General features: G+C 46.1%; 1 protein-coding gene across 1 annotated transcript; it reads left to right on the forward strand.

Moving 5' to 3' along the window:
• Window positions 1-1,976: 1,976 nt before the first annotated feature.
• Window positions 1,977-11,481, forward strand: GRP (gastrin releasing peptide). The gene is made up of 3 exons (XM_082191694.1): window positions 1,977-2,367; window positions 7,212-7,462; window positions 10,959-11,481. Exons 1-3 carry the CDS (start codon window positions 2,190-2,192, stop codon window positions 11,010-11,012), a joined length of 483 nt encoding a protein of 160 aa, XP_082047820.1. The 5' UTR covers window positions 1,977-2,189; the 3' UTR covers window positions 11,013-11,481.
• The last annotated feature ends 13,421 nt before the right edge of the window (window positions 11,482-24,902 follow it).

Consider the following 24,902-nt stretch of genomic DNA (forward strand, 5'->3'; position numbering starts at 1 on the left):
GCTTCCCCTCAGAACCGGTGCCAGGCCTGTAATAAATTATAAAAACATCACCACCGAGAAGACACAATCTTGGAGAAATGAAGCGCAAAAATTAAGCATGAAATTAACCAAGAGAGGAACTGTTGGAATGGGCAAGAACTTGAGGCTAGATGAAACAAAATTGCACCCTGGTCACCCTGGACTTGTGCCCTGTACTCTGGCTCTGCTGCTGCATGGCCATATAAAATGGACTTGGGTGATCTTGGGCCAGTCACACTTCTCTGAAGTCTCTCAGCCCCACTCACCTCACAGAGTGTTTGTTGTGGGGGAGGAAGGGAAAGGAGATTGTTAGCCGCTTTGAGGCTCCTTAGGCTAGTGCTAAAGCGGAATATCAAATCCAAACTCTTCTCCCCAGTTTCTCAGACAGCATTTCCTCATTCTGGCCCCGAAATCTCCACTTTGGGCTGCATCTGGGACATTATGTAGCATGCAAGGAATGCGCTGTGTTGAGCTACGGGCATCTTCCCTACCATTCAGCAGAGGGGACAATATTGAGCAGCTGGGGGTGGGCTTGGTAAATGGGAAAACCTACATACATGCTTTCCCAGCAGGAAAGCCAAGTGTGATCTGCAACAAACTGTTGCAGTGGAAACTCCCTCCAAATAGGAAAACGCAGGTTCAGTGAACTGTTCCCTCCAAACAAGACATCCCAATCCCTCCCTCCCACCCCCGCCACAATACTCAGCCCTCATTGGACTGTTGTTTTTTGGGGAGGTGGGGGTGCCTCCATAATATATATATTTTAAATTGCTGTCAACTAGCTACCAGGCTAAGTTCAAAGTGCTGGTTTTACTGCATAAAGCCCTATACAGCTTGGGATCAGGATGATGAAAGATCTTCTCCCCCCCCCCCCGCCCTTAAATACCCAATCCACCACTGCACTCTGCAGGTGAGGGCTTCCTGGAGATGCCACCTTATCAGGATGCCCATCTCATGCAACACAGAAATCTGGCTTCTAGCACCTGCCCTTTTCAATTCCCTCCCGTTAAATATTAATTGGGCTGTTGGGGGAGGAAGCTGCCTCTGCAGCTCTCTTGCACCCCGGAGCCAGGCCCCGAAGGCCCCACTGAGCCCCGGCGTCCCTTCCTGCAGCTCCAACCTCAATGAGGGAGTCTTTTGTGGGGCACCAGGTTGCACCCCTCAAAACAATGTGCCCAGGGCCACGGCACCCCACACCCCACGCTATGCCACTGGTCTCCTCCCAGCACTTCTTGCTAAAATGAGAGTGGACAGAAGCCCTTAGCTTTCAATGCACCCTTACCTCCAGTGGGCGATTTCCCCTCAGAAGTCAGAGATATGCACTTGGCACATGTTCAGAGGAACACTTCCCTTTTATTAGGACTTAACAGGACTGAAATCTAGTCTGGGGCTAAGCCTTGATATACCTCAGCTGGAATTATCATCATCACCATTATTTCTATACCACCCTATACCAGGGGTCTCCTCCCTCCTCAGGCTGTTTCTGACAGGGCAGTGCCCCCCCGGCTTTCTAGAGGTAAGAGCTTGCTTGTGTGAGTGGGGCACGACACTCTGCACTGTCTCAGAGGCAACCTCTTCTTTAGGAGGACTTCACAAGGCTGAGCCTCGAGAGCTGACCCCACTCGTCCTGGCATTATTCAGAATTGCTATTCCGCCCTTCGCCTGCCATGGGGCTCTCATGTTTCTGACGGACGCTTTTTTCCAACAGGCAGAAGTTCTCCAGGGGCCGTTTTATCCATCCTTGAATCTGAGCGGTGGGGGGTAGCTTTACCTGTGAGTCTGGTGGTGTCAGCCTGCCGTGCAGCTGCTGAAGCCACAGACGGGGCGGGGGAGAGCGGGGTGGGGGATCCTTCCCCCAGAGGGTAGTACTGAAGCAGTAATGGCTGGACGGGTGGGCGTCAGAGGAAGGAGGAGCGCTGGGCTGCGCTTTCGCCGTCGAGCCAGCCAGCCAGCCAGCCAGGCGGGCGGAGAGGCGCTGCTCCAGCGGCGCCCTCGAGGGGAGGCGTTAAGGGCTTGACCTTTCCTGCCACCTCGCCCAGCCTGCATATAAAGGCGGGTCCCGGCCGAGGAGGCAGAAGCAGCGCCGCGCTCAGTCTCCGCCGCGACTCGCCGCTGCCCTTGATCGAGCAGAGCGCCGAGACGCCCCGTCGAGGCCAAGCCCGGAACGCACCATGGCGCGTCCCGAGTTCCAGCTGCTGCCGAAGCCCCGCGGGCTCTTCTCGCTCCTGGGTCTCTTCGCCTTCGCGCTGCTGCTGGAGGGACGTGGCGTCCGCGCCGCGCCCTTGCAAGGCAGCGAGGGGGCGTCCCCGATGGCCAAGGTCTACCCCCGGGGCAGCCACTGGGCAGTGGGTGAGTACGCACGAATTGCTGAGCGCCCACGGTCGCCAAATGTGTGTGTGTGTGGTGCGCGCGCTTTCTCTCCCCACCCCGACGCCGCGGTTGGCGCTTGACAGACGAGCATCAGTCCCGAGGGAAAGTGAAAAGAGAGCGAGGTCTTTGCCGCGAGGAGCTTACAATCGCCGTTTCTGCAGGGGGAGCGAGTAGCATTCAGGGAGTGAGGGTTGAGCGGAGGGAAGGAGAGTGAGTTTTAGAGGGACGGAGGGAGGGTTCTCGTACTTTCCCCCAACTTTGAAAAGCTGGCTTGGAGAGCATCCATCCGTCCGTTATCATTTTCCTCCCAGCCAAACTCGGTACCCATCCTGGCGACGCAATGCCTCCCGTTTCCAGAGAGCATCCCCTCTAGCTTGCCTCGCTCCCGCGCCGCATCACATTATCCCCTCCATCCTGTCCGTGTCAATCTATTCCGTGTGCAGGCAGATGCGTTGTTGCTGATTTTTATTTTCATGTTTTGGAAAAGAAATTGCGACTTCGCACAGCAGGTCATTAAATATTATTTTTTTTTGGGGGGGGGGACTTTGCTACCCTGTAGTCATAACCGCCACTAGGTTCGACGGAGAAGAATTCCATCCCTTGGGTCTTTTCAGTCCTGACAAGTGGGTCAGCAAAACATTGCAGTGTGGAGTGCACCTGTTCAATGTCCCAGCCAATCAGCTTGTCATGCCTTTTGCCAGGATACTCCATTCCTCCCTCTCCTTCATTTCCTGTTCCTCCACTGCATTCTGTGCTAAATGAGCATCTTTGGTCCTCAGTCGGCTGCTATTAGACACCCCTCACTTGGGTTCCCCCCCCCTCAAGCTTTTTTTTTTGACTGGGAGGGAGGTATTTGGGGTGTCCCCAAGCTTGCTAAAACGTACTGATGAACCGTGGATGGTGTTGCCATTTGAGCTACATGGGGTTCTAAACTCAAGAGAACAGAGTTTTCTATTAAGATACTGTATAGGAGAACAAAATGAAATCTCCATTGACAGAGAGAGTATAGCTCTGAATACCAGGTGCTGAGGACAAACCAATCAGGGAGCACTGTTGCCCTCCATTCATGTATCTGGCCAGCCAGCCGCTGTTAGAAACAGGATGCGGGACTAGATAGATTCCCTGGTCTAAACTATCAGGGTTTTTCTTAGGCTGTCATTGCACTGGCATCTGCTAGAGCTACTTTAGTTTCAGGGTATCCTATTGTAAGGAGCAAAGGTTGTACTAGATGAACAATAGGATCCCTGACAGGTTGGTCTCTACATCTTATAAAATTGACGTCTTGTCTCTCCTGCCATTACGAAGATAGGACGCTGCCTTATGCCCAATCGGAGCCCTGGTCCACTTAACCCAGTGCTGCTTACACTGATTGGCAGCGGCTTTTCATGTTTTCAGAGATGGGTCCTCTGAGCTCTAGCTGGAAATGTTGTGGGTTGAACCTGGAATGTTCTGCTCTGCCATAGCCCTTCCCCATTAGAAATAGCTTGCAGAATACTGCCTTGATCTCTCTAAGCCACCTTCCCCTTTATCTGTAGCATCCAGTGAGAGCAAGCGTGGTGTAGTGGTTAAGAGCGGTGGACTTGTAATCTGGTGAACCGGGTTCGCTTCCCCACTCCTCCACATACAGCTGCTGGGTGACCTTGGGCTAGTCACACTTCTCTGAAGTCTCTCAGCCTCACTCACCTCACAGGGTGTTTGTTGTGGGGGAGGAAGGGAAGGGAGAATGTTAGCCGCTTTGAGACTCCTTCGGGTAGTGATAAAGAGGGATATCAAATCCAAACTCCTCCTCCTCCTCCTCCTCTTCTTCTTCTTTCTCCACACATCTGTACAGCGCACAAGTATCTGCCACCTCTTTGCTTTTCTTCTTGAGATGGTTCATTCATGCTATTACGTATTTCTTCCATGCAGACAGTTCCAGCCTTCCATAACTGAGTGCATGGATTTACAGAAGAGGGTTGTGTGTGTGTGTGTGTGTGTGTGTGTGAGAGAGAGAGAGAGAGAGAGAGAGAGAGAGAGAGAACCAGGAAATCACAGAATTGGTTCACATCTGTGAATCTGTGGCTTTTCTCTGTTTGAGAGTAATTCCTCTCATGCCCATGATTGCATGACAAAATATCTAAGAGTGCTGAACAGTCCATGAAGACTGCCTGCAGGTATCTCTGCAGCTGTGGTGGCCCTGCTTGCCACCTGGTATAATTTGGTGTGGTGTCTGTCGTGACACCCCTGTCATGCAACTTCAAGCATAGGATCCGGCAAAGAGAGACTACCTATAAGTATAGTTGGCTGCAACCCCCTTAACATGGTGGTATTAACCTCCCAACGCCACCAGCACCTATTGCAGTTGCAGGAGATGATACTGACTGCCCGGAGACAGGTGACAGTTTATTCCAGAAAGTAGAAATGATATGATGGGAACACAGCTCATCCCAACAGAACTTTACATAGGTAGTTGCAAGTAACATTGATTTAACTAGAACAAGCTCCAAGAGAGGCTTTGCTTTTGAGCAGACGAGTTGCTGGAGAAATGGAAGCGCTTCACCCTTTCCCCACCTGCCATCAAAATTGCCCTCCCCCACGCTGCTTTTCTCCTGTGTCTTTTTCAGGGACATTGTGGTGGGGGAAAGCAGCTTGGGGGAGGTCATCATTGGGCTCATCCACACTTTCACTCGTCCTGTGTTTGATCGTATTGTGTACTGATTAGTTGCTCAGGGTCCGAGAACTTTTCTTCTTCTGCAGCTGTGCCTTCTGAAAATTTGACCTTACCCACTGAACTGAAGCAAAATCTGCCTCTTGGTTTTCTATGCATCGGATAAGATACGAATCAGCAGGTAAGATTGGATTTTGACACGGCACAGCCGAGGAACAATGAGCATAGCCCTTGCACCTGGAAAAAATTAATCAGTGCACAATATGATCAAAATATGCGGCAACCGAAAGTGTAGAGGAGCCCAAAGGTGGCAAGGTGGCTGGCAGGAATAGGGTTAAAGTCAGGAAAAGGTCTTTCATGTCTATTTTAGCCCATAATTTTTGCATGTTTCTGTAGGGCTTCAAAAGCCTGCAAGCAAAGCCTGTTTGATCAGCAGGATAAAAGAAACGAGTGACTGTGGTCACTGATGCTTCGATCATACCACCTTGAAAATCCACGCTCACCTGGTCTGCACACTCTTTTGTGCATCTATGTGTGTCTATCCAAAAGTCAGGAGCACTCACACGGCCGAAAGATACAGAGTGTGAATTATACCTTTAATGGGGGTTTCTATTTGGAAGGATGTATCACACACACACACACACACACACACACACACTTTTCTGTTTCTCCTCCTCACCCCCATCAGCCCAGTGAAAAAGTCCCCAGTGAGTTTGCTTGCAAGGCATCTAGGTTCCTAGCGTTAATTTGTCAGCAGTTGAGTTCCTTTTTATTGGAACATCTTTGATGCATAAGTGTGCTAGAATGTTGCTGAGAGGGTGAAAGAGAAGAGGCTACCATATTTCAGTCAAGGCAAAAGATTCCTGTTTAGCCCCAGCATGAAACCCTCAATCTCCAAGACAGGAGTCACCTAACCAGAACCCTGTGGACACATTTGAACTTTTGAGCAAGTGACATGGGCACAATCTTTTGTGGTGTCTTCTCTCCCCCTTCCTGAGAGAGAGAGAAAGTGTGCGTGTCCACCCACCCACTTTTCCTTTCCAAGGGATCTGGATAAAATAATTCACCTGAGCCTCGGAAAGCACATAGAGGTGAAAGCGGGAGTGGGATAGAGTGTCACGCTTCCAACTTCCTCCTTCGGCTCTACGTACTTTTCACAGAGCGGAAGGTAACCTCTCTTGCCATTTCATGACCAAGGGGGCAGTGACATGGGAGTGAGCTTAAGAGGCTTTGTGGGCACCATGAGGAAGATCCCAAGGGTGTCATTGTGCCCACGGGTGCCACCTTGCCAACTCCTGCCCTGGGATTTCAGTATAGCTGCGTGCTTCATTTAGCTCTTTCAGGCACAGACTTTAACATGGATTAGTTATCTCTAGCATCCTTGAACCACCATGTCCTATTAACTGTGGACATTCCGCATATTTCCTGTGCTTGGTTATGGGCAAAGTGGCAGTTCTAATCTACTTAGAGATCTTGATTACAAAAACCAGTAACTCTCCTGGATTAATTATGTGATGTGATCTTGTGCACATGCTATGCTTTGGGTGGATGGCAACAAACACTGAACCGAGAAACAAATTAAGCTACAAAGAATGTCTTCCTAGACTGGATTACCTGTTCCCAGAAGCACCCTATAAAATTTCACAATGGCTTCCATCACCACTCTGCTAGCTTGGTACTCTTATGAGGGTACCAACTTTGATGCCTGATCCAGGCATTCCTTGCCGGACGATAGAATCACAGCATAAAGCAGATAGCTCAGTCCGTAGAGCATGAGACTCTTAATCACAGGGTCGTGGGTGTAAAGTTGTGGGTGAACATATCAGACGACACAGCGATTCTTCAAACAGCTCTTGCATATTCACAGGCCAGAACAGAACTGAACTGAAGGGTTCAGCCAGCCTGCTTATATAGAGCTCCACTAGAACGCAAGAGTAACCATTTTCTGTAACTATCCAATCACTGAACGTCACTTTCAATCCCTTATTTGCATATGTGGACCTGAGTGAAAACTATCTACAGTATCCCCCTGCTGGCCCAGGGTGAGAACTTCAGTACATAACAGTGGGTTTGAGCTCCACATTGGGCAAAAAGATTTCTGCATTGCAGGGGTTGGACAATTTACAGTTCTATGACTTTTGGCACCACTTTCATGGCATTTTGGTTCCTCTTGCAGGGCACTTCATGGGCAAAAAGAGCAGTGGAGATTTCCCTAACTTATATGAAGAACGAAATGAGTCGCCTTTCTCTTTGCTACCCGATAATGCCAAGCAACTGGGAGACTATCTGCACTGGGAGGAAACATTCAAGCAGTTCCTCCGGCTTCTTGAGGGGAACGAAAACCAAAGTGCTCAGGTTCTTAGGGAAGAATCTCCGTTTCCTGTCAAGAGCGCTTGGGAGGCAGAGGACAACAGCAGCCTCAAAGACGTAAGTGTAAACGCTTGCCTTCATCTCTGTGTTGACAAAAGTCACTTCAATAATGGAGTCCAGAGAGGAAAGAAATCCTGTTAACACTTTACTGAGCAAACTGAACAAAGTGTATAATTTGAGGAGGAACGAGCAGAAGGATTTTGTCTCTCTTAGTTCAGGCCTTGTAAGCAGCAGGGAAACATTCAGCCAAACACACAGAGGGAAATTTCCCTGAGAACTGCACAGCCAATTGGAGCATTTGCTGCCTCAGTAAATGTCAAGCTGCTCTGTCTGGTTGCTAAGCAACACTTCCACCATCCCCCTATTGGTTAGCTGACTTACTGATAACAGAGTTAACCTTTGAGTTGCAAATTGAATAATCCTTGCTGCAGCACTTCTAACGCTTTCATTGACAATTTGAACATGGGAAGCTTCCTGTCACAGTTCGTTTCGTTTTGGTTTGCTTCCTTCAAACAAACATGCCAAACATGGTTCAGCAGAGGTGAAAATACATCTGAGAATGTCAGCAAGTTGAGCCTCAAAATAGGAATATGTGGGGAGGTAAAAAAAGTAAAGGGACCCCTGACCATTAGGTCCAGTCATGGCCGACTCTGGAGTTGCGGCACTCATCTCGCTTTATTGGCTGAGGGAGCCGGCGTACAGCTTCCGGGTCATGTGGCCAGCGCAGCGCACGGAAACACCGTTTGCCTTCCCGTCGGAGCGGTACCTATTTATCTACTTGCACTTTGACATGCTTTCGAACTGCTAGTTGGCAGGAGCAGGGACCGAGCTACGGGAGCTCACCCCGTCGCGGGGATTCAAACCGCCGACCTTCTGATCAGCAAGTCCTAGGCTCTGTGGTTTAACAGTTAACTCTGTGGAGGTAACTTATGCTAAATCAGACCGTTGGTTCATCCAGCTCAGCACTGTCTCTGCTGACCAGCATTGGGTCTCTAAGATTTCAAGCAGGGATTTACCAACCCAGAGGTGCTGTGGACTGAACCTGGGAGCTTGTGCATGCGAAACAGATGCTCCACCACTGAGCTACAACTGCTCCCCAATAAAAAAATCAAGAGCTTTTCAAGCATTACCTAGAATCCTAAATGGGGCTGTGAGGACCTCCCAGTCAACTATAATTGCACAAGCTGAATTTGATGGTATGTAATTGAATCCCACCCTGAAATAGTGACAATCTGGAAGTGCCCTAGAAATAGCAAAAGACTGGATCTTGGAACTCTTGCCTGTGGAGCATATTCCTAACCTCCCAATTTACACAAAGCATTTTTTAGCTTGTTGAAACATAAATAACTTACTGTCACGAGGTACTGGGAAGCTTGCTACACCAAGGGGGAAACAGCTCTCCCTTTCCGATTATTTTGATTTAATTTTCTAGAAAAACTGATTGATTTGTGCTTGGGGCGGCAGTAAAAGAACTACAGCCCCAAGTAATGACTTTATTCTGACATGGTTCGGCCAGCGCCTTCATTATACACATTAAGGGTGCCAGGCGAAAACGTTCCTCTTTAACCAGGCCTTTGGCTGATTGACATCCAATGCCCTTTTAAATATGTTGTGGAAGTGGGATGTGTGTGTTATTGTTATTGTTATTGTTATAATTATAGTGAAGCAGCTGTGTCAGGCAGCAGATGAGAGATGTGGGGCAGTAGTAGCAGCCCCTGGCTGTTCCTCCCGAGTCGCTTAGCTATCCTCATCTGTTGAATGATTAATTATAATGATATGCTGCTTTCATTCAGCCGAATCGCAAAGCGGCTTACAAACAATTAATACAGTTGGACCTCGGGTTTCGAACGTAATCCGTTCCGGAAGACCGTTTGAGTTCCGAAACATTCGAAATCTGAAAACTCAATACGGAAGCCACATGGCATGTTCGACTTCTGAGGCGTTTTCGAAAACCGAAGCATTTACTTCCAGGTTTACAGCATTCAAAAACTGAAATGTTTGTCAACGGAGACGTTTGAAAACTGAGGTACCACTGTAACAATAACATAATAGAACACCACAAATGCAAGATAAACTAGACAGAGTAGTAAACAAACCATCAGTCAAAACAATTACAATTCACCAGTAAAACAATTACAGTCACAACTTGGAGAAGATAAGCTAAACAGCACAACAAAAGTCATATTATAGGATTACTCAAAGTACTACAGTGGTCATAATCTATAAAACAATGTTAACAACCTTGACTAAATAGCACCCGAAAAATAAGATAAGCACTGATATATTCGTTGACTCGTCCCAGCCCTGTGACTCATAATCTTCCACTCTGTTCAGTTCATTAAAAGACTCCATACACACTGCCCAACCTTGACCTCTGAGGAGGTCACTTCAGTGCTGTTAACATGGTGGTTCGACTTCACCCCCATGGGGCCATGCCGTTGTCTCTTGAGACAGGTGGATGCCAATCACAGTGATATCTGCTGCCACATGGTCACTCTTGGTCCTCCTACTCTGTCCTGCTGCCTCAGGTCTGGCGGAGAATGCTCTCCTGTCACACCAGGGCTGATGTTAGTGGAGGCTGGTCTATATAGGGCAAATGGGCCAATACACTGCCTGTCTGCCTTCAACCAACTCCTGTCCAACGCCAGCCTTCTTTACAAGCAGTGCCGGATTTACGTATAAGCTAAACAAGCTATAGCTTAAGGCCCCACTCTCTTGGGGGGGGGCCCAAAAAAATTTAAAGAAAAAAACCCTGCATGTTAATTTTGTTATTGCCAAATGCCAATGTGTTTGCATTATTAAGTTTGTTAGGAATAAAAAATCATTTTAAGTTAGAGCTTAATAATTATTTCACTATTAACATACTTCTTCTTAATTATATTTCACTATTAATACACTTCTTCTTCATTGTATTTCAGTTCAACAATTACTTTGATAAAATACCTATTTTGCTTAGGGAAGCTTTTAATGTTTGAGCCATTACTGTATTTTAATATTTGGTTGGAAGCCGCTCAGAGTGGCTGGGGAAGCCCAGCCAGATGGGTGGGGTATAAATAAATAAATTATTATTATTATTATTATTATTATTATTATTATTATTATTATTATTATTATTTTGTTATGTGCAAGTGGCTATAGATACCTATTAGGTCCATAAATTACCATTTGGCATATATTCAACACAAAAAACAGTGACAATTTGTTGTTGACAAAGGACAGCTGGACATATAAAGGGCCCCGTTACCTTCAGTAACTTGGGGCCTCATCAGACCTAAATCCAGCCCTGCTTACAAGTAGTCAGTGGGTGGCTCTGGCGATACCTGTTCTTGGTTTTCTGCCTCCCCCACCCTTACCAGTCCTGGTCTGCCCCACTGAAATGTGAGGAGCCACACAGTTGGCTCCTGTTTGTGGAAGCCCTTCACCTCCAGCAGTGAAACATCTTGGGCTGGAGCTGGTTGAGGGGCGTATGACCTCTGCACCCATCACTGCAGCGGCTTTTGTCAAGATTGCCCTCTCACTGTTATTCTTCTTCCTCTCTCTGTGTCTTCATTAGATGATGGATTATCTGCTGCAAGCGATGGATAGAAAAGAGGCCTCTCCCAGTTGAAGCAACTGTCTCCCAGCACCGAAGGCATAGAATAATATCTTTGCGAAAGAGACTATTGGTTTCACAAGCATTTTATTGTATATGATAACTGATTTAAAAATAATAATATTATCTTTTGTGTTAAGCAAGATTTTCCCCCTCTCCCTTTGGCGTAAAAACAACCTGCTCACTTGTATTCCTAATCATGACGACACTCTTTGGCGGTGTTTATTTCCATCTGAGTAGCCTTTCCCCTCTTTCGAACGGCTTCTTTTGTACGACAGCTTTTGCCACCCTTGGTGCCCTCTAGGTGTTCTGGGGGACGCCAAGGGTGGCAAAAGCTGTTCTGCATAATTGTTGATGAAGGGTCTTCCAGTTCTCTGACGGTAATTTGCCATTTCCTCTCCCTCCAATCGCCTCGTCTTTTGTGTTAACAATCATTCGATGTTTTTCAACATTCACAATAAACAAATATGTTTAAAAAAGGAAAGATTCTGAGGTTAGTGCTTTCATCTGTCTGAAACGCACATGATGCTGCAGTCTTGCTGAAGTGAAGCAGGTCGGTAAGGGCTTGAATTTCTGGGGGCCATTTTTGTAAGCTGCCTGGAGCTCAATGATAGAGGAAAGGTGGCCTACAAAAACAAAGGAACCATATGTATGATAATAAATGCACACCTATTTGTGTGTGTGTGTTTTGATGCCTTTATCTTTAAAAGGCATAAACTGCCCTGTGAAATGGTACAGAGAAGTCTGAAACGAAATTTTAAAGGGACAAATAGATTATAAAACAAATGACGACTAGATTTATAAAACGGCGGATAGGTTTTTAAAACAATGAAGTTAAAAAGTATACCTCTCTCTGGAGGGCATTTTCAATTTCACATACAGTGGTACCTCGGGTTACATACGCTTCAGGTTACAGACTCTGCTAACCCAGAAATATTACCTCAGGTTAAGAACTTTGCTTCAGGATGAGAACAGAAATCGTGCTCTGGCGGTGCAGCGGCAGCAGAAGGCCCCATTAGCTAAAGTGGTGCTTCAGGTTAAGAACAGTTTCAGGTTAAGAATGGACCTCCGGAACGAATTAAGAACTTAACCCGAGGTACCACTGTATCTGTCCATGGGGCGGCAACTGGTGAGGAATGAGACCTTGTTGGGGGATAGCTTGGCGAAGATGCCGGTCCAGCGAACGGCAGCTGTGAAAAAGGTAAATTCCATGCTAGGGATAATCAGGAAAGGCATTGAAAACCAACGCTGTTATACAATCTATGATGCAACTGCGTCTGGAATACTGTGCATTGTTCTGGGTCACTGGGTCCACCCAAAGAGGAAATTGTAGAATGGGAAAAGGTTCAGAAAAGAACAACTGAAATGTCTGCCTGGACAGCTCAGTCGGCTAAAGCGTAATAATGTCATGGTTGCAGGTTCGATCCCTGCACAGGACAGCTGTATATTTCTGCATTGCAGGGGGTTGGACTAGAAAGCAAGTACAGTGGTACCTCGGGTTAAGAACTTAATTATTTCTGGAGGTCCGTTCTTGACCTGAAACTGTTCTTAACCTCAGGCACCACTTTAGCTAATGGGGTCTCCTGAAGCCGCCGGAGCATGATTTCTGTTCTCATCCTGAAGCAAAGTTCTTAACCCAAGGTACTATTTCTGGGTTAGCGGAGTCTGTAACCTGAAGCATCTGTAACCCAAGGTACCACTGTACTTCCTCACATAAGTGCAGGAGGCAGTGATGGGTTACAAACTGGGATCGCTTCAAAGGGGTGTTAGACAAAGTCCTGAAGCAGAAGTCTATCACTGACTAATAACCCCAATGACTACGTTCCACCTTCACTGTAAGAGGCAAGATGCTTCTGAATACCAGTTGATGGGAGTCACCAAATAGTGCTAATGTGCTCAGTTTCTGCTTGAATACTTCTCATAGGTATCTGGCTGGCCACGGTGGGAAGCCACAGGGTTGATGCGGCAGGGCTTTTGTTAGCCCCAGAGCCCACACAAAGGAGCCCCCGCCCTCTGCGTTGCACATGGAGAACGTGCTTCTCCCAAAGAATCATAGAATCATAGAGTTGGAAGAGACCACAAGGGCCATCGAGTCCAACCCCCTGCCAAGCAGGAAACACCATCAGAGCACTCCTGACATATAGTTGTCAAGCCTCTGCTTAAAGACCTCCAAAGTAGGAGACTCCACCACACTCCTTGGCAGCAAATTCCAATGTCGAACAGCTCTTACTGTCAGGAAGTTCTTCCTAATGTTTAGGTGGAATCTTCTTTCTTGTAGTTTGGATCCATTGCTCCGTGTCCGCTTCTCTGGAGCAGCAGAAAACAACCTTTCTCCCTCCTCTATGTGACATCCTTTTATATATTTGAACATGGCTATCATATCACCCCTTAACCTCCTCTTCTCCAGGCTAAGCATGCCCAGCTCCCTTAGCCGTTCCTCATAAGGCATCGTTTCCAGGCCTTTGACCATTTTGGTTGCCCTCCTCTGGACACATTCCAGTTTGTCAGTGTCCTTCTTGAACTGTGGTGCCCAGTTCAAGAAGGAACACAGAGAAGCACAGACCCCCTCAACCACCTTTTATTTAGCACCTGATTTATACAACACATTTCATAAAGCACAGCAACAGTGATGAAACGTAATAAAACAATCACCCAGTGAAAACTGTGTGCAATACTCTGGGGCTTGTGAATTTCCAGAACGGTTCAGTCTTGAAAACTGAAAGCTGCTCATAACCCACCTACTTTCAACAGCCAGAAACATCATAGCCAGACACTGAAGAGACCTGCCAGGAGTAAGCATGGACCAATGGTACCAAATAGTATGGGAAACAGCCTTACAGTGGTACCTCAGGTTACATACGCTTCAGGTTACATACGCTTCAGGTTACAGACTCCACTAACCCAGAAATAGTGCTTCAGGTTAAGAACTTTGCTTCAGGATAAGAACAGAAATCGTGCTCCGGCGGCGCGGCAGCAGCGGGAGGCCCCATTAGCTAAAGTGGTGCTTCAGGTTAAGAACAGTTTCAGGTTAAGAACGGACCTCAGGAACGAATTAAGTACTTAACCCGAGGTACCACTGTACTAGAAAAATTAACCAATAAACTGAAACGGACACGGGGACAAATAGAAGAAGACGCCTTCACCCCGGTATGGTTCCCCTTTATCACACGCACACAGCCCAACAAGACAATGATAAAAATCCACCAACAGCATACAAATCAATATGGCTAACCTGATCCAAAACACCCACCCACCCCACTCACACACGAAAACAAAGATCACCGCAGCCAACCACAAACAAACAACCACACCCTAGGCCAACCCCAACCTCTCTCACCACCAAAGAAACATAAGTGAATAGCAGAGAACCTGCACAAGCGACGCTGACACAAAACCCCACAGATATTAAGTAAAATAGAAACATCGCCACCTGACCCCACTCACCTTTCCTCCCTCCACCTCTTTTCCCCTTTTCTTCCTAATGTCTCAATAAATGAAACTGATCTGTAAAAAATGTTACTCGAAGAGAGAGAGAGAGAGAGAGAGAGAGAGAGAGAGAGAGAGACATTGCACATACTTTTGTAAACCAAGAAAATATTTAATAAAACAAAACCAAACCAAAACAAAACCCCCTGAAAGCTGCACTCAACGGTGCCATTGATTTGATTTGGCAAGGGAGCCCTTCCGTTCTCAAATCACTCCTCCTAGCAGCGAGCTCAGGTGGTGAGTGCCGACAGCGATGCAGTCAAAATGGAGCCCCCGAGAAATGGAAAAGATGGATTAGCACACTTGAGGGAACCCTCAGGTTTACAGAAGTCAGAAAATACTTTTCTTAAAAAATGGGGGAAAGCCCAGTGAAGACTGAGCATACCTACTAGCCGCAGAATTTCTGGTATCAGCAGGTTAAAGAAACAGACACAGTTGGGGGGAATGGAGAATGAAGTATCCTGATATATATTGCAGTTTGTTTATACTGTTTGCTTTGCAAGGTGTCTCCAATGCTGCTACCACATAACTTATTGTCTGGAGAGATTGTTGTGCAACACACCCACACAGACACAAACATTTGTGGCACAAAGCGTTACAGGGTTTCGGCAGCCTGGAAACAAAGCAGTACGCCCACCCAAAATGTTTGTGGGTGCAAATGATATTGCCAGTGGGATCAGTCCCTAATAGCATAAGGAACACAAACAATCATGCACGTGTGATAGAAAAGGATGTCTGGAGAGGACCTGGGTCAATTTGATATTGCAAAAGTTTGTGTGCTTTTTTCTCTTTGAGAGAAATTGCACCTCACCAACAACTCTTCAAACACACAGAAGTGGGGAGGGAGATTTGTTGAGAGGCCTCTTGCTTTAGCAGTGCTAACAGTAAACACTGTAATCAGATCAGGACTAATCCGCCAAGATAAGCAAATGTCAGTCACAATCCCAGAGCCTAACCACTGTTGAGTCTAGAGTGCCTCTCTTGAGAACATGCTCAGTGCAGGAGAGTGTCATGTTGAAGTTGCTCAGTGTGGCCACTTACTCAACACACACTCATAAGACAAACAAGGACACAGATCTGTATCTGCTAATGCACATGTATAGGTGCAAATTTAGAAAAGATTGTTTTAAATCGAAATATAAGATACCTCACCATAGTGGAGTAGACTGTGACCGGCTGACCTGTGTGCCTGCTCTGTCTGCTGCCAACTGTTGATGGGCAAGTTCCTTGCTCTCCTGTTTTAGGATTCTCTCTCTTTAAAACAGACCGGGACTAGGTAGCAATTCAAACGGAAGACGATGCTCTGTAAATCAGGGCGCATGACCACACTATACTTTGGGGGCTGGGACACCTTTTTCAGCTCAGAGTCCACTTCAAGGCAACTTACAACATTTTGCTATTTAATAATGAGCAGGTCGGAGGAGTTAAACAAGAAATGGTTTTTATTAAAGGACTATAGGCAACAGGTCTTTTCTCCTTTAGTTACCCTCTCACCTTGTTCTAACCTTGCACTCCTGCTTGGGCCTAACCTACTAAGTGAGATGGAGGAGGTGGCCTTAATGGCCACATTTTATTTTTTTCACTTATGCCAGCCAAGCGGAGACACGGGCTGTTAAAGCAGGAGCAGTGCAAGGTGCAGCCTGGGGAGAATGCTAAGGGCCACACAGAGTGACGCCAAGGGCTGCCTATCAGGAACTCAAGGAGCTTCAACTGGGCACTTCCAAAGTTATGTGGCTGGGGCCTATCCTGTTAAGTCCCTGTGTGCCAGGGCCAAAACAGGTGTAGACAGAAAGAGGATTATGCAACCTCCGTCCCAGGCAGGCCTTAGGAAGCCTCTGAATTTGCCCAGCCTACAGACCTTCCAAGGGTCCATATTGTCCAGGGAGAGTCCAGGATTACAGAAGCCATCCCAGTTTCTGTTTTGATCCTGGAATGTCCCACTTTTCCTTAGGATGTCCCTGTTTTCATTGGAGACATGTTTGAGGCTATGGAGTTATATGACCTCTGAGCCAAAGAGATAAGAGATAACTATACAACTTTTAGAAGGCATCTGAAGGCAGCTCTGTATAGGGAGATTTTAAAATGTTTTATTTTTATTATGTTTTTATATATATTGGAAGCCTCCCAGAATGGCTGAGGCAACCCTGTCAGAGAGGTGAAGTATAAATAAAATATAATAATAATAATAATAATAATAATAATAATAATAATAATAATCCGTCCCTGTTTTCATGAGAGAAATGTTGGAGGGTATGAGTCAGTAGCTTCCCATGTCTGAATGAATTTCTTTTTTTAAAAAACTGCACAAAATGTTCAGAGAGAAATAGTTTGGTTTTTTCCTGAATGTTTATTGAGGGAGAGAGCTGAGATGATTCCAGAATCTCTATCTATATCTATCTATCTATCTATCTATCTATCTATCTATCTATCTATCTATCTATCTATCTATCTATCTATCTATCTATCTATCTATCTATCTATCTATCTTTTCACTACTTCACAGATTGTCCTTACTTCTACCTGCAAAGTAGACAGGACAAGGTAAGGAAAGGGTTAGTTTCACCCACCTCAGTTTCAGAAGAGAATGCATCTCCTCTGGTTTTTGTCTTTGCTTTCAATTTCTTCTTCCCTCCTTGATTAAAACTTTCGCAACTTGGATCAAACACCATTCATTAGTTCTGGTGAACTTCTCTTATATTCCACCAGGTGGCAATCTTGGCCAACGTATCCTCGCTGGAATATACATTTAGGAAAAGCCGTTTTGTGCACAGATCCGAATCATTAGCGATGATTTTGATGGCACAGTACGAATCACAGCAGCACGGCAGTAATAATAGTAAGAATAATCACAAGTCTAAAACTTCTGCTACCTGAGATATTTTTCAGGCCAGGGACCTTGGACCATCTGCTTTGCTGTCCATCATGGGGAAAAGGACACTGAACTAGGTATTAGGGGTCTTCTTGTGTCCTTAATATGGATTTAGCTCTCTTATTTACATGGTGCTGAAGCACAAAGAGGCCCTACGGACTATGGTTTTGTTTTAAAGCATGATGATCTGTGTCTTGCTCCATCATCAAAAGACTATGTTTGGAAAGTACCTTTATCAAACCGACAGTCGTCTTGTTGACCTTGGGAAGTTCAGCTCAGATTAATGCCTTAAAGCTACTTTCCTCCTCTGAGTCTTTTCTCTTACTTATGGTTCTTAAGAGTTCATCATCTTTGTCTTTTTCCCCATGCTCTGGATATATCTTTCCTGTGTGGGAAAATCAGCTGCGTACATGTGTTTGTGTGTGCAGGATTGCTGGCATAAATTTCCCTCCCCAGCGAATGTTTGATTTTGCAAAAGTGTGCTTGAATGTTGATCCAGAGTTAAGCAGATCACGAAGACTTTTGACTGCCTATGTTCCTGCCGGGTTGCCTTGTCAAGGAGGCAGGTAAAGACACAATCAGTCACACAGCAACAGAGCATGTTGCCAATTCCATTGATTCCTGCAGCCTTCAGAAGGGTTGCTTGTGAGCAGGAACCACAACTGTTGCTCCCCCCAAATTGGAAAGCCTTAAAATGGAGAGACAACGTGACCCAGGCTTTAAAAGCTGCAGAGGGCTTTCAAGTGTGCCAGCAAAAGAATGTGCTAAAGAACCCCAAGCAACAGACACAGAAGAAGGAGTAAACAAACAATTTGGGGGAAGGGGATAGAATCCGGTCAAAATTCAGTGCTTTTAAGAACTATTGATTTCTGTCTGCCTGCACATAACGTTTCCTGTAGGAATTAATGGGTACACACCATGACTTTAAAGTGCATTCAAAGAACACACACCCAAGGTATCCTGGGAATTGTAGTTCAATAAGAGTGCTGGGAGTGGTGGAAACTAGAGTTCCCAGCATTATTTCCTGTGAGGAGGAAACTAGAGTTCCCAGCATTATTTGGGTGGTTGGAATGAGCTTTAAAGGCATGGCACGCGTTTGCAGATTGAGATGTGTTTTCGCTTCAGCTGGCCCATGCCCCTGGTCTCCTACATATGTACAACAAGCAGCACATCCCATAACTGCGAAATAATAAACTATCCCTGCAGCTACCCTTTGAAAAACCTTGGATGTGACCCACCCAAAGGTTAAGAATTTTTAATTCCCATTGATCTCAACAAAAGAGATGAACGTGCTCAAAATTTTAGCTGCATAGTTTTCGTTATTCTTTTCCCACCCAAATACAGTTTTGTTCGGGAGTCTTACCGGAAATGTTCCTGTCTACCTCCTCTGCTGCCAAATGTACAGCGTTACCTACATGAACCCAAGCAACAGCAGAAGCACCCTGTCGCATTTGGGAGGGATTAGCCAGGACAAATCTATCTATACGGGAAATTTTAGGCCTCCAGAAACCTTGCAGGACTTTTCCTAATTCAATAGCTCTGTATCTCCGTAGCCAGAAGTGAGTTAAATCAATCCATAGGTGGTAATGGGGGGGGGAGTACCCCTGAAAACAAGGGCTACCCCATTTCTTAACTCCAGTCATTAGCATATGCTGTCATTTTTCATTCTCACACACCTGGAAATATACATTGCCCCTTCTGTCCCCCCGTAACCCATTTTTTCCCCTTTTTCTGGTGCTGTCACAGAATTCTGTCACAGAACACTAGAATACCCAACCACTCACACATCATAACAGTGAGCATTCAATAATATTTAAAATAATATTTAATATTTAAAATGAGAAACGTTTTACTGATGGGTCACCCGGGTAGAGAAATTAAACAGCCTTTTTGCCGGATGGCCAGTTTGAATTAGGATTTAGGGAAGATTGAAAGAAAGAAAGCCTACGTTTTCAGCAAGTTTCGTTTCTGATTATTTCCCATTGTTTCTTTACAGTCTTCTTTGGCTTTCAAACGTTCTGTTCCGAATGTTTAAAATCTTGCCCTCTTTGCTTGAAGAGAGTTTTAAGTGAAAGAGGAAACAGGAGACTCAAGGAAGGAGGCCCAGGTTAAGAGCCTTAGCGAATTTAGAGCAAAGAAGTGGTTAAGGATCCAGATGATTTAATCCCGTTTTAAGAAAAGGTTTTACAGTGAGCAATTAGATGCTGGTTAAGGAATTAATCACTAATGGGTCATTAACTTTGACTGCCATTGTACAGTTAACAAGCTGAGGCAGGATTATTAGACTCAGCACCCAATTAAGGAGAAGATATTTACAAAAAAAGGGGGGGAGAAAAAAAAAAGAAAACAAATCCCCAACAAATAGGATCTTAAAACGCAACAGGACAATGTGTAAGAATCCACACGGATGTACTGGATAAAAATGCACGTAAAATCAAGAAAAGGCGGAGAACCGGACATTGACGTTCCTCCCCAGCCTTCACATATTGAAATGAATTTATTCTGAATGGAAATAAACATTTATTTATACATCTGTCAGCTCAGTGCAAGTGGTGTGTGTGTGTGTGTGTGCAGGGAGGAAAGCACCTGTTGGGTTTTTTATTATTATTCTGTATGTAAATGACTGTTCTCTTGGTGATGTCCAATGCCTCTCTAGTAAAACTCTGCTTGCACAATGGCACCTCTCCTAGCCTATCTCCTCGCTCATGGTAGCCCTTGATGTGTATCCTAAAATCAGCTCTGGAGGGATGCCCAACAGAGCCAACCCTCTGGATCAGAAAGCTGTGGGGATGAAGTCCTGTTCTGCTCACAGACAACTGTTCCACGAGTCCTACCTTCAGAAGACTTTTTGCACTCAGTGCAATCCTACACCTGTCTAGTCAGAAGTAAGTTCAGCTGACTTCCACAGGGCTTACTCCCAGGTAAGGGTGTCCAGGATTGCAGCCTCGGCCTGCAAGTGGTTCTTGGCTCTTGCAGAGGGTTCTGGATTGCACTCAGTTTATTCATGGTTCTGGACTACATCATCACATCTCAGATTGGGATTGGATTTTGCAAAGGAAGATCAACAGCGAGGGACAAGCTTGCTTGTGCTGCTCAGCAAGGCTGTGGTAAATTTTGAAGTGCGGGAACTCGCCATGGAGGCCCCAGTTGCCAACAGCCCAAAAGGCCAGTCCAAAAATGCAGGCAGCTTCCGTTACTGTTGCCATTTGTGACTGTTATCAAATAACATTGTGTTATTTGAGTATAGTTTTTTATTCTGTATGCTGTTGTTTCTGTAAACTGGTTTCATAAACTGACTAGGAGAAATCCGATATGCCTTGAAATTATAATGCGGATCTACGGTACTTCATTTTCACCTTTGGAAACAGTTGGGAAAACCGAAACGCGACTATCCTTCAAAATGTGCATTTCTCTGGGTTTTGTGACATAGTTTCCCAGCCAAATAATGTGTAAATAAATATGTAAATTAGGGGGAACTGCGAAGAAAAATTTGTGTAGCATTGTTGTTCGTTGGTGGCAACAATTTCAGTCTGTGGGTGTGAGGTTAAGGCTTAAATCTGATGCCAACACTGACAGGCATTGAGGCTGTGCAGTAACAAGCATGTTATGATTCTGTAGTTGGGAGCGAGTAGGCGAAGCTAGTTTTATGTGCACACAATCCAAGGCCAAGGACCTGCTGTCATATAAAAGTAGTCTCCTCTCACGTGAAAGATGGGAGAGAAGTATTAGGTGGTCCAGTAGCAGGGATGCACAGAATGGAAGGGCCAAGGGGTGTCGAATTTTGGCCTCCACTGAAATTTGAATGACCAAAGTTCACCCCTGGAGTGCACAATCCCATTCAGAGATGGGGAGAACATCTTGCATGCCTAGGAGGTCCTGTAGTCCTTTGTATGTGGGTTGCAATATTTAGTTGAGTACCAATGACAAGCTCAACTCCTGATAAATAACCAAGCAGCACTGGGAATCCCAGAGCCTAGGGCTTGCTGATCAGAAGGTTGGCGGTTCGAATCCCCGCGACGGGGTGAGCTCCCGTTGCTCGGTCCCTGCTCCTGCCAACCTAGCAGTTCGAAAACACATCAAAGTGCAAGTAGATAAATAGGTACCACTCTGGCGGGAAGGTAAATGCGTTTCCGTGTGCTGCTCTGGTTCGCCAGAAGCGGCTTAGTCATGCTGGCCACATGACCTGGCAGCTGTACGCCGGCTCCCTCGACCAGTAAAGCGAGATGAGCGCCGCAACCCCAGAGTCGTCCACGACTGGACCCAATGGCTAGGGGTCCCTTTACCCTTTACCTATATATGACCAACATTTGAGAGGAAGCTGGGGTGGTGGGTTGTAGCATAAATCTCATCTCTCCAGGATCTCCAAATGTTGGTTTATTTTTATATTAGGCCAAGGGAGGGACAATGTTTATGGTGAAACCCATCGTCCCTTAAAGACAAGATCCTGCGTCCAGGAGTGCTTCTTGGTTATGCCGCAAGCCATCCAAACACGTTCGTTGTTTGCCGGCTGCTCCGGGCTTCTCCACTTGGTTACAAGAGAATGGAGAAGGCGAAGGGCTCAGAAGGAGGAGGAGGAGGAAGGAGGAGGAGGAGAGAGGCTGTTTTCAAAATACAGTGATTCCCATTCTTCCCTGAGAAAGAAGGCTCTCAAGTCGGCAAATGGGAGCGCCATTGTTGGGACCCCGGCCCTCCCCGCCAGCGAGGGATGTTGAGAAATAGCTGAGGTTAAAAAGCTCCCTGAAACGAGGCTGAACAAAAGATGACGAGCTTGTTTCTGACAGGCCCCTTAAAGATACGCACAGATTGTGAAAATATAATTAGAGGCCTGGCTTTGTCTGCCCACAATGAGTGGGAAATGTTGAAAGAAGCGGCCTGCTCACTCTTTATTGAACCCTCCCCCCGCAGGAGACAATGAGGGGGCTTGTGAGCTTGCTCTTTCTCCTAATGAGAAACGTTAATTGCCACAATTTCCAGAGTGTGTAAAGCACCCTGTGCCCAAGGAAGCGGGTTGAGGGGGCGACGGGGGGGGGGGGAGTCGAGAGGAGGGAGGGCCCCGGGAGGGGGTGTTTTATTTAAAAGCTTCTCAGCCCCATTAAACGTGGTAACAGAGATAATGGAAAATAAAATCGCTGTGTTTTCAAATTCTGCAGCTCCGACAATAGGAAAGAGTTAGCTGCAGATGTGCGATTGTCGGCCGATTCTCATCCTCAGAGCAAGTCGCCCTGGGAAGTGCCTCACATTTCTCCACTGTGGCTCTGCGCTTGCTTGCAAGATGGACAGCGGCTAAGAGGATTTCCTAAATTAAAAAAGTGGGAATGTGGTTTGTTTTAATTTTGTGGTAATTTTTAAAGGATCCTCACAGACCAAATGGAAACGTCCAACACTGATTTCCACCCTCCTCCCTGTACAGCATAAGAAGAGAACTCGTTTGGTTCAGACTAACTAGAAGCCCGAATACAGGGCATGAGCAATCCTGGAGGTAGGATGCAGATGTCTTGGCTTCTAGCCATGGGGAATTTTTATTCAGTTCACATTTAAAGGTGACCTACCTGACTCACATGTTTGGTTAAAGCGTGCATAAAAATGGACATGTTCATGAAAGTAACTCCCAAAGTCGCATTACACCAGGGGAAAATGTGTATATTGCAAAAATGTGTATATTAGGCAGGACCGCATATGTTGTTGCTTCAGTTTTTTGCACACCGCTTGGTGGTATCCTTAATACATTAAACGATATAGAAATTACATAATCAGTCATACAAAAACACAATTTTTACATACAAAAAATAGGAAAAATCATACATACACACAGACACACACACCACAAACTTAGGTAGAAATTTGGAGGACAGGACGTAAGATTGAAAAAATGAGAAATTGAGAGAAACAGAGATTTGCCCATATCTCTCCTCCATGAGTTTGTCAAATGCCCTTTAAATGTGGCCAGTTATGAGGGGCATCCTTACCACTGCACAGAGTGAGGCCACCGCCCTGGCCATTCATCATGAGACCACTTGCCATTCCCCCTTCTCGAGGGGCAAACCTGTATCTGCCGCAAGTACTGCTGCATGTGGTGTTGTGGCCGCCATTTTGAATCTTCTGCAAAGCCCTGGAACAGACAATGTTCTGGGGCATTGTAAGTGGGGAATGGCAATGCCTAGGGTTGGGAAATAGAGAGACAGGTAATATGTTGGGAGAATTCTGCAGAGTGGCCTTTATTTTCTGAGGAGGGAGGGTGTGTGTGAGAAAAATAAAAATCTCAGACACCTGGCTCAGCTCCACTTAGGCTCACAGGTTGTGGGCAACCTGGAATCTTGCCAACTCTTCTGGATCCCTCTTTGTTCTCGATTTATGTTCCTGGGAATAGGAGGAAGGAATGGAGACAACCATTTGGTCGCAGTGCAGTTGGAGTAAGCAGGCTGTGTGCACCAAGATGGTCTCTTCCACTAGGCAGAGTGAGGCAGCCTCCTTTTTGCAGCAGATTTAGGGAAAAGAAAGGAACAAACTGGCTGTTTCAAAGTTCTCTCTTTTCCATTTCTCAGCTGCCTCAAGCGAGAGAGATAAAGGCTGTGGAACCCTCTAATATTCCATGGTACCTCCACAAAGTATATTTTACTCTTGGAACCATGTGTTCATAGAAACATGGAGTTGCAGGGGACCCCAAGTGGCCTAGGACCCACATACCTAGGGGACTGCCTCTCCTGGTATGCCCTGCGGAGGACCTTAAGGTCCACAAATAATAACATTGTGGAGGTCCCAGGTTGCAGGGTGGTTAGATTGGTCTCAGCTAAGGCCAGGGCCTTTTCAGTACTGGCCCCGACTTGGTGGAACGCTCTGTCACAAGAGACTAGGGCCCTGCGGGACTTGACATCTTTCCGCAGGGCCTGCAAGACAGAGCTGTTCCGCCTGGCCTTTGGTTTGGACTCAGTCTGACCCTTATGTTTCCCTCCCTTTATGGTCTTGATTTATTGGCTGCTTTTAAAATGAGGCTGCATTTTAAATTGCATTTTAACCTGTATTTTAAATTGTCCCCCCCCATCATGTTTTTTACTGTGATTTTATTGGTGTTAGCCGCCCTGAGCCTGGGTCTGGCTGGGGAGGGCGGGGTATAAATAAAAATTATTATTATTATTATTATTATTATTATAACTATTATTACTATTTAGTACAACCCCTACAATGCAGGAATTTCAACACACACACACACACACAGACACACACACACACACACACACACACACACACTCATGCAGTTGGAAGGGATCCTGACGATCACCTAATCCAGGCATGGCCAAACTTGGCCCTCCAGATGTTTTGGGACTACAATTCCCATCACCCCTGACCACTGGTCCTTCTAGCTAGGGATCATGAAAGTTGTAGTCCCAAAACATCTGGAGGGCCAAGTTTGGCCATGCCTGACCTAATCCAAACCTCAGCTATGCAGGAATATGCAGCTGTCCCTTACTGGGAGCGCACCTGCAACCTTGGTGTTATCACCACCATGCTCTAACCAACGAAGCTACTATCCAGGCTGGTTCCCCATCCAATTT

Source organism: Podarcis vaucheri, assembly GCF_965113315.1.
Source record: "Podarcis vaucheri genome assembly, chromosome: 11".
NCBI lineage: Eukaryota > Metazoa > Chordata > Lepidosauria > Squamata > Lacertidae > Podarcis > Podarcis vaucheri.

Bases quoted from the DNA above. Each gene is read 5' to 3' on its own strand.
- GRP (XM_082191694.1), top strand. From the start codon at position 2,190: ATGGCGCGTCCCGAGTTCCAGCTGCTGCCGAAGCCCCGCGGGCTCTTC. The intron at 2,368-7,211 runs GTGAGTACGCAC...TTCCTCTTGCAG, and splicing joins GGGCAGCCACTGGGCAGTGG to GGCACTTCATGGGCAAAAAG. The intron at 7,463-10,958 runs GTAAGTGTAAAC...TGTCTTCATTAG, and splicing joins ACAACAGCAGCCTCAAAGAC to ATGATGGATTATCTGCTGCA.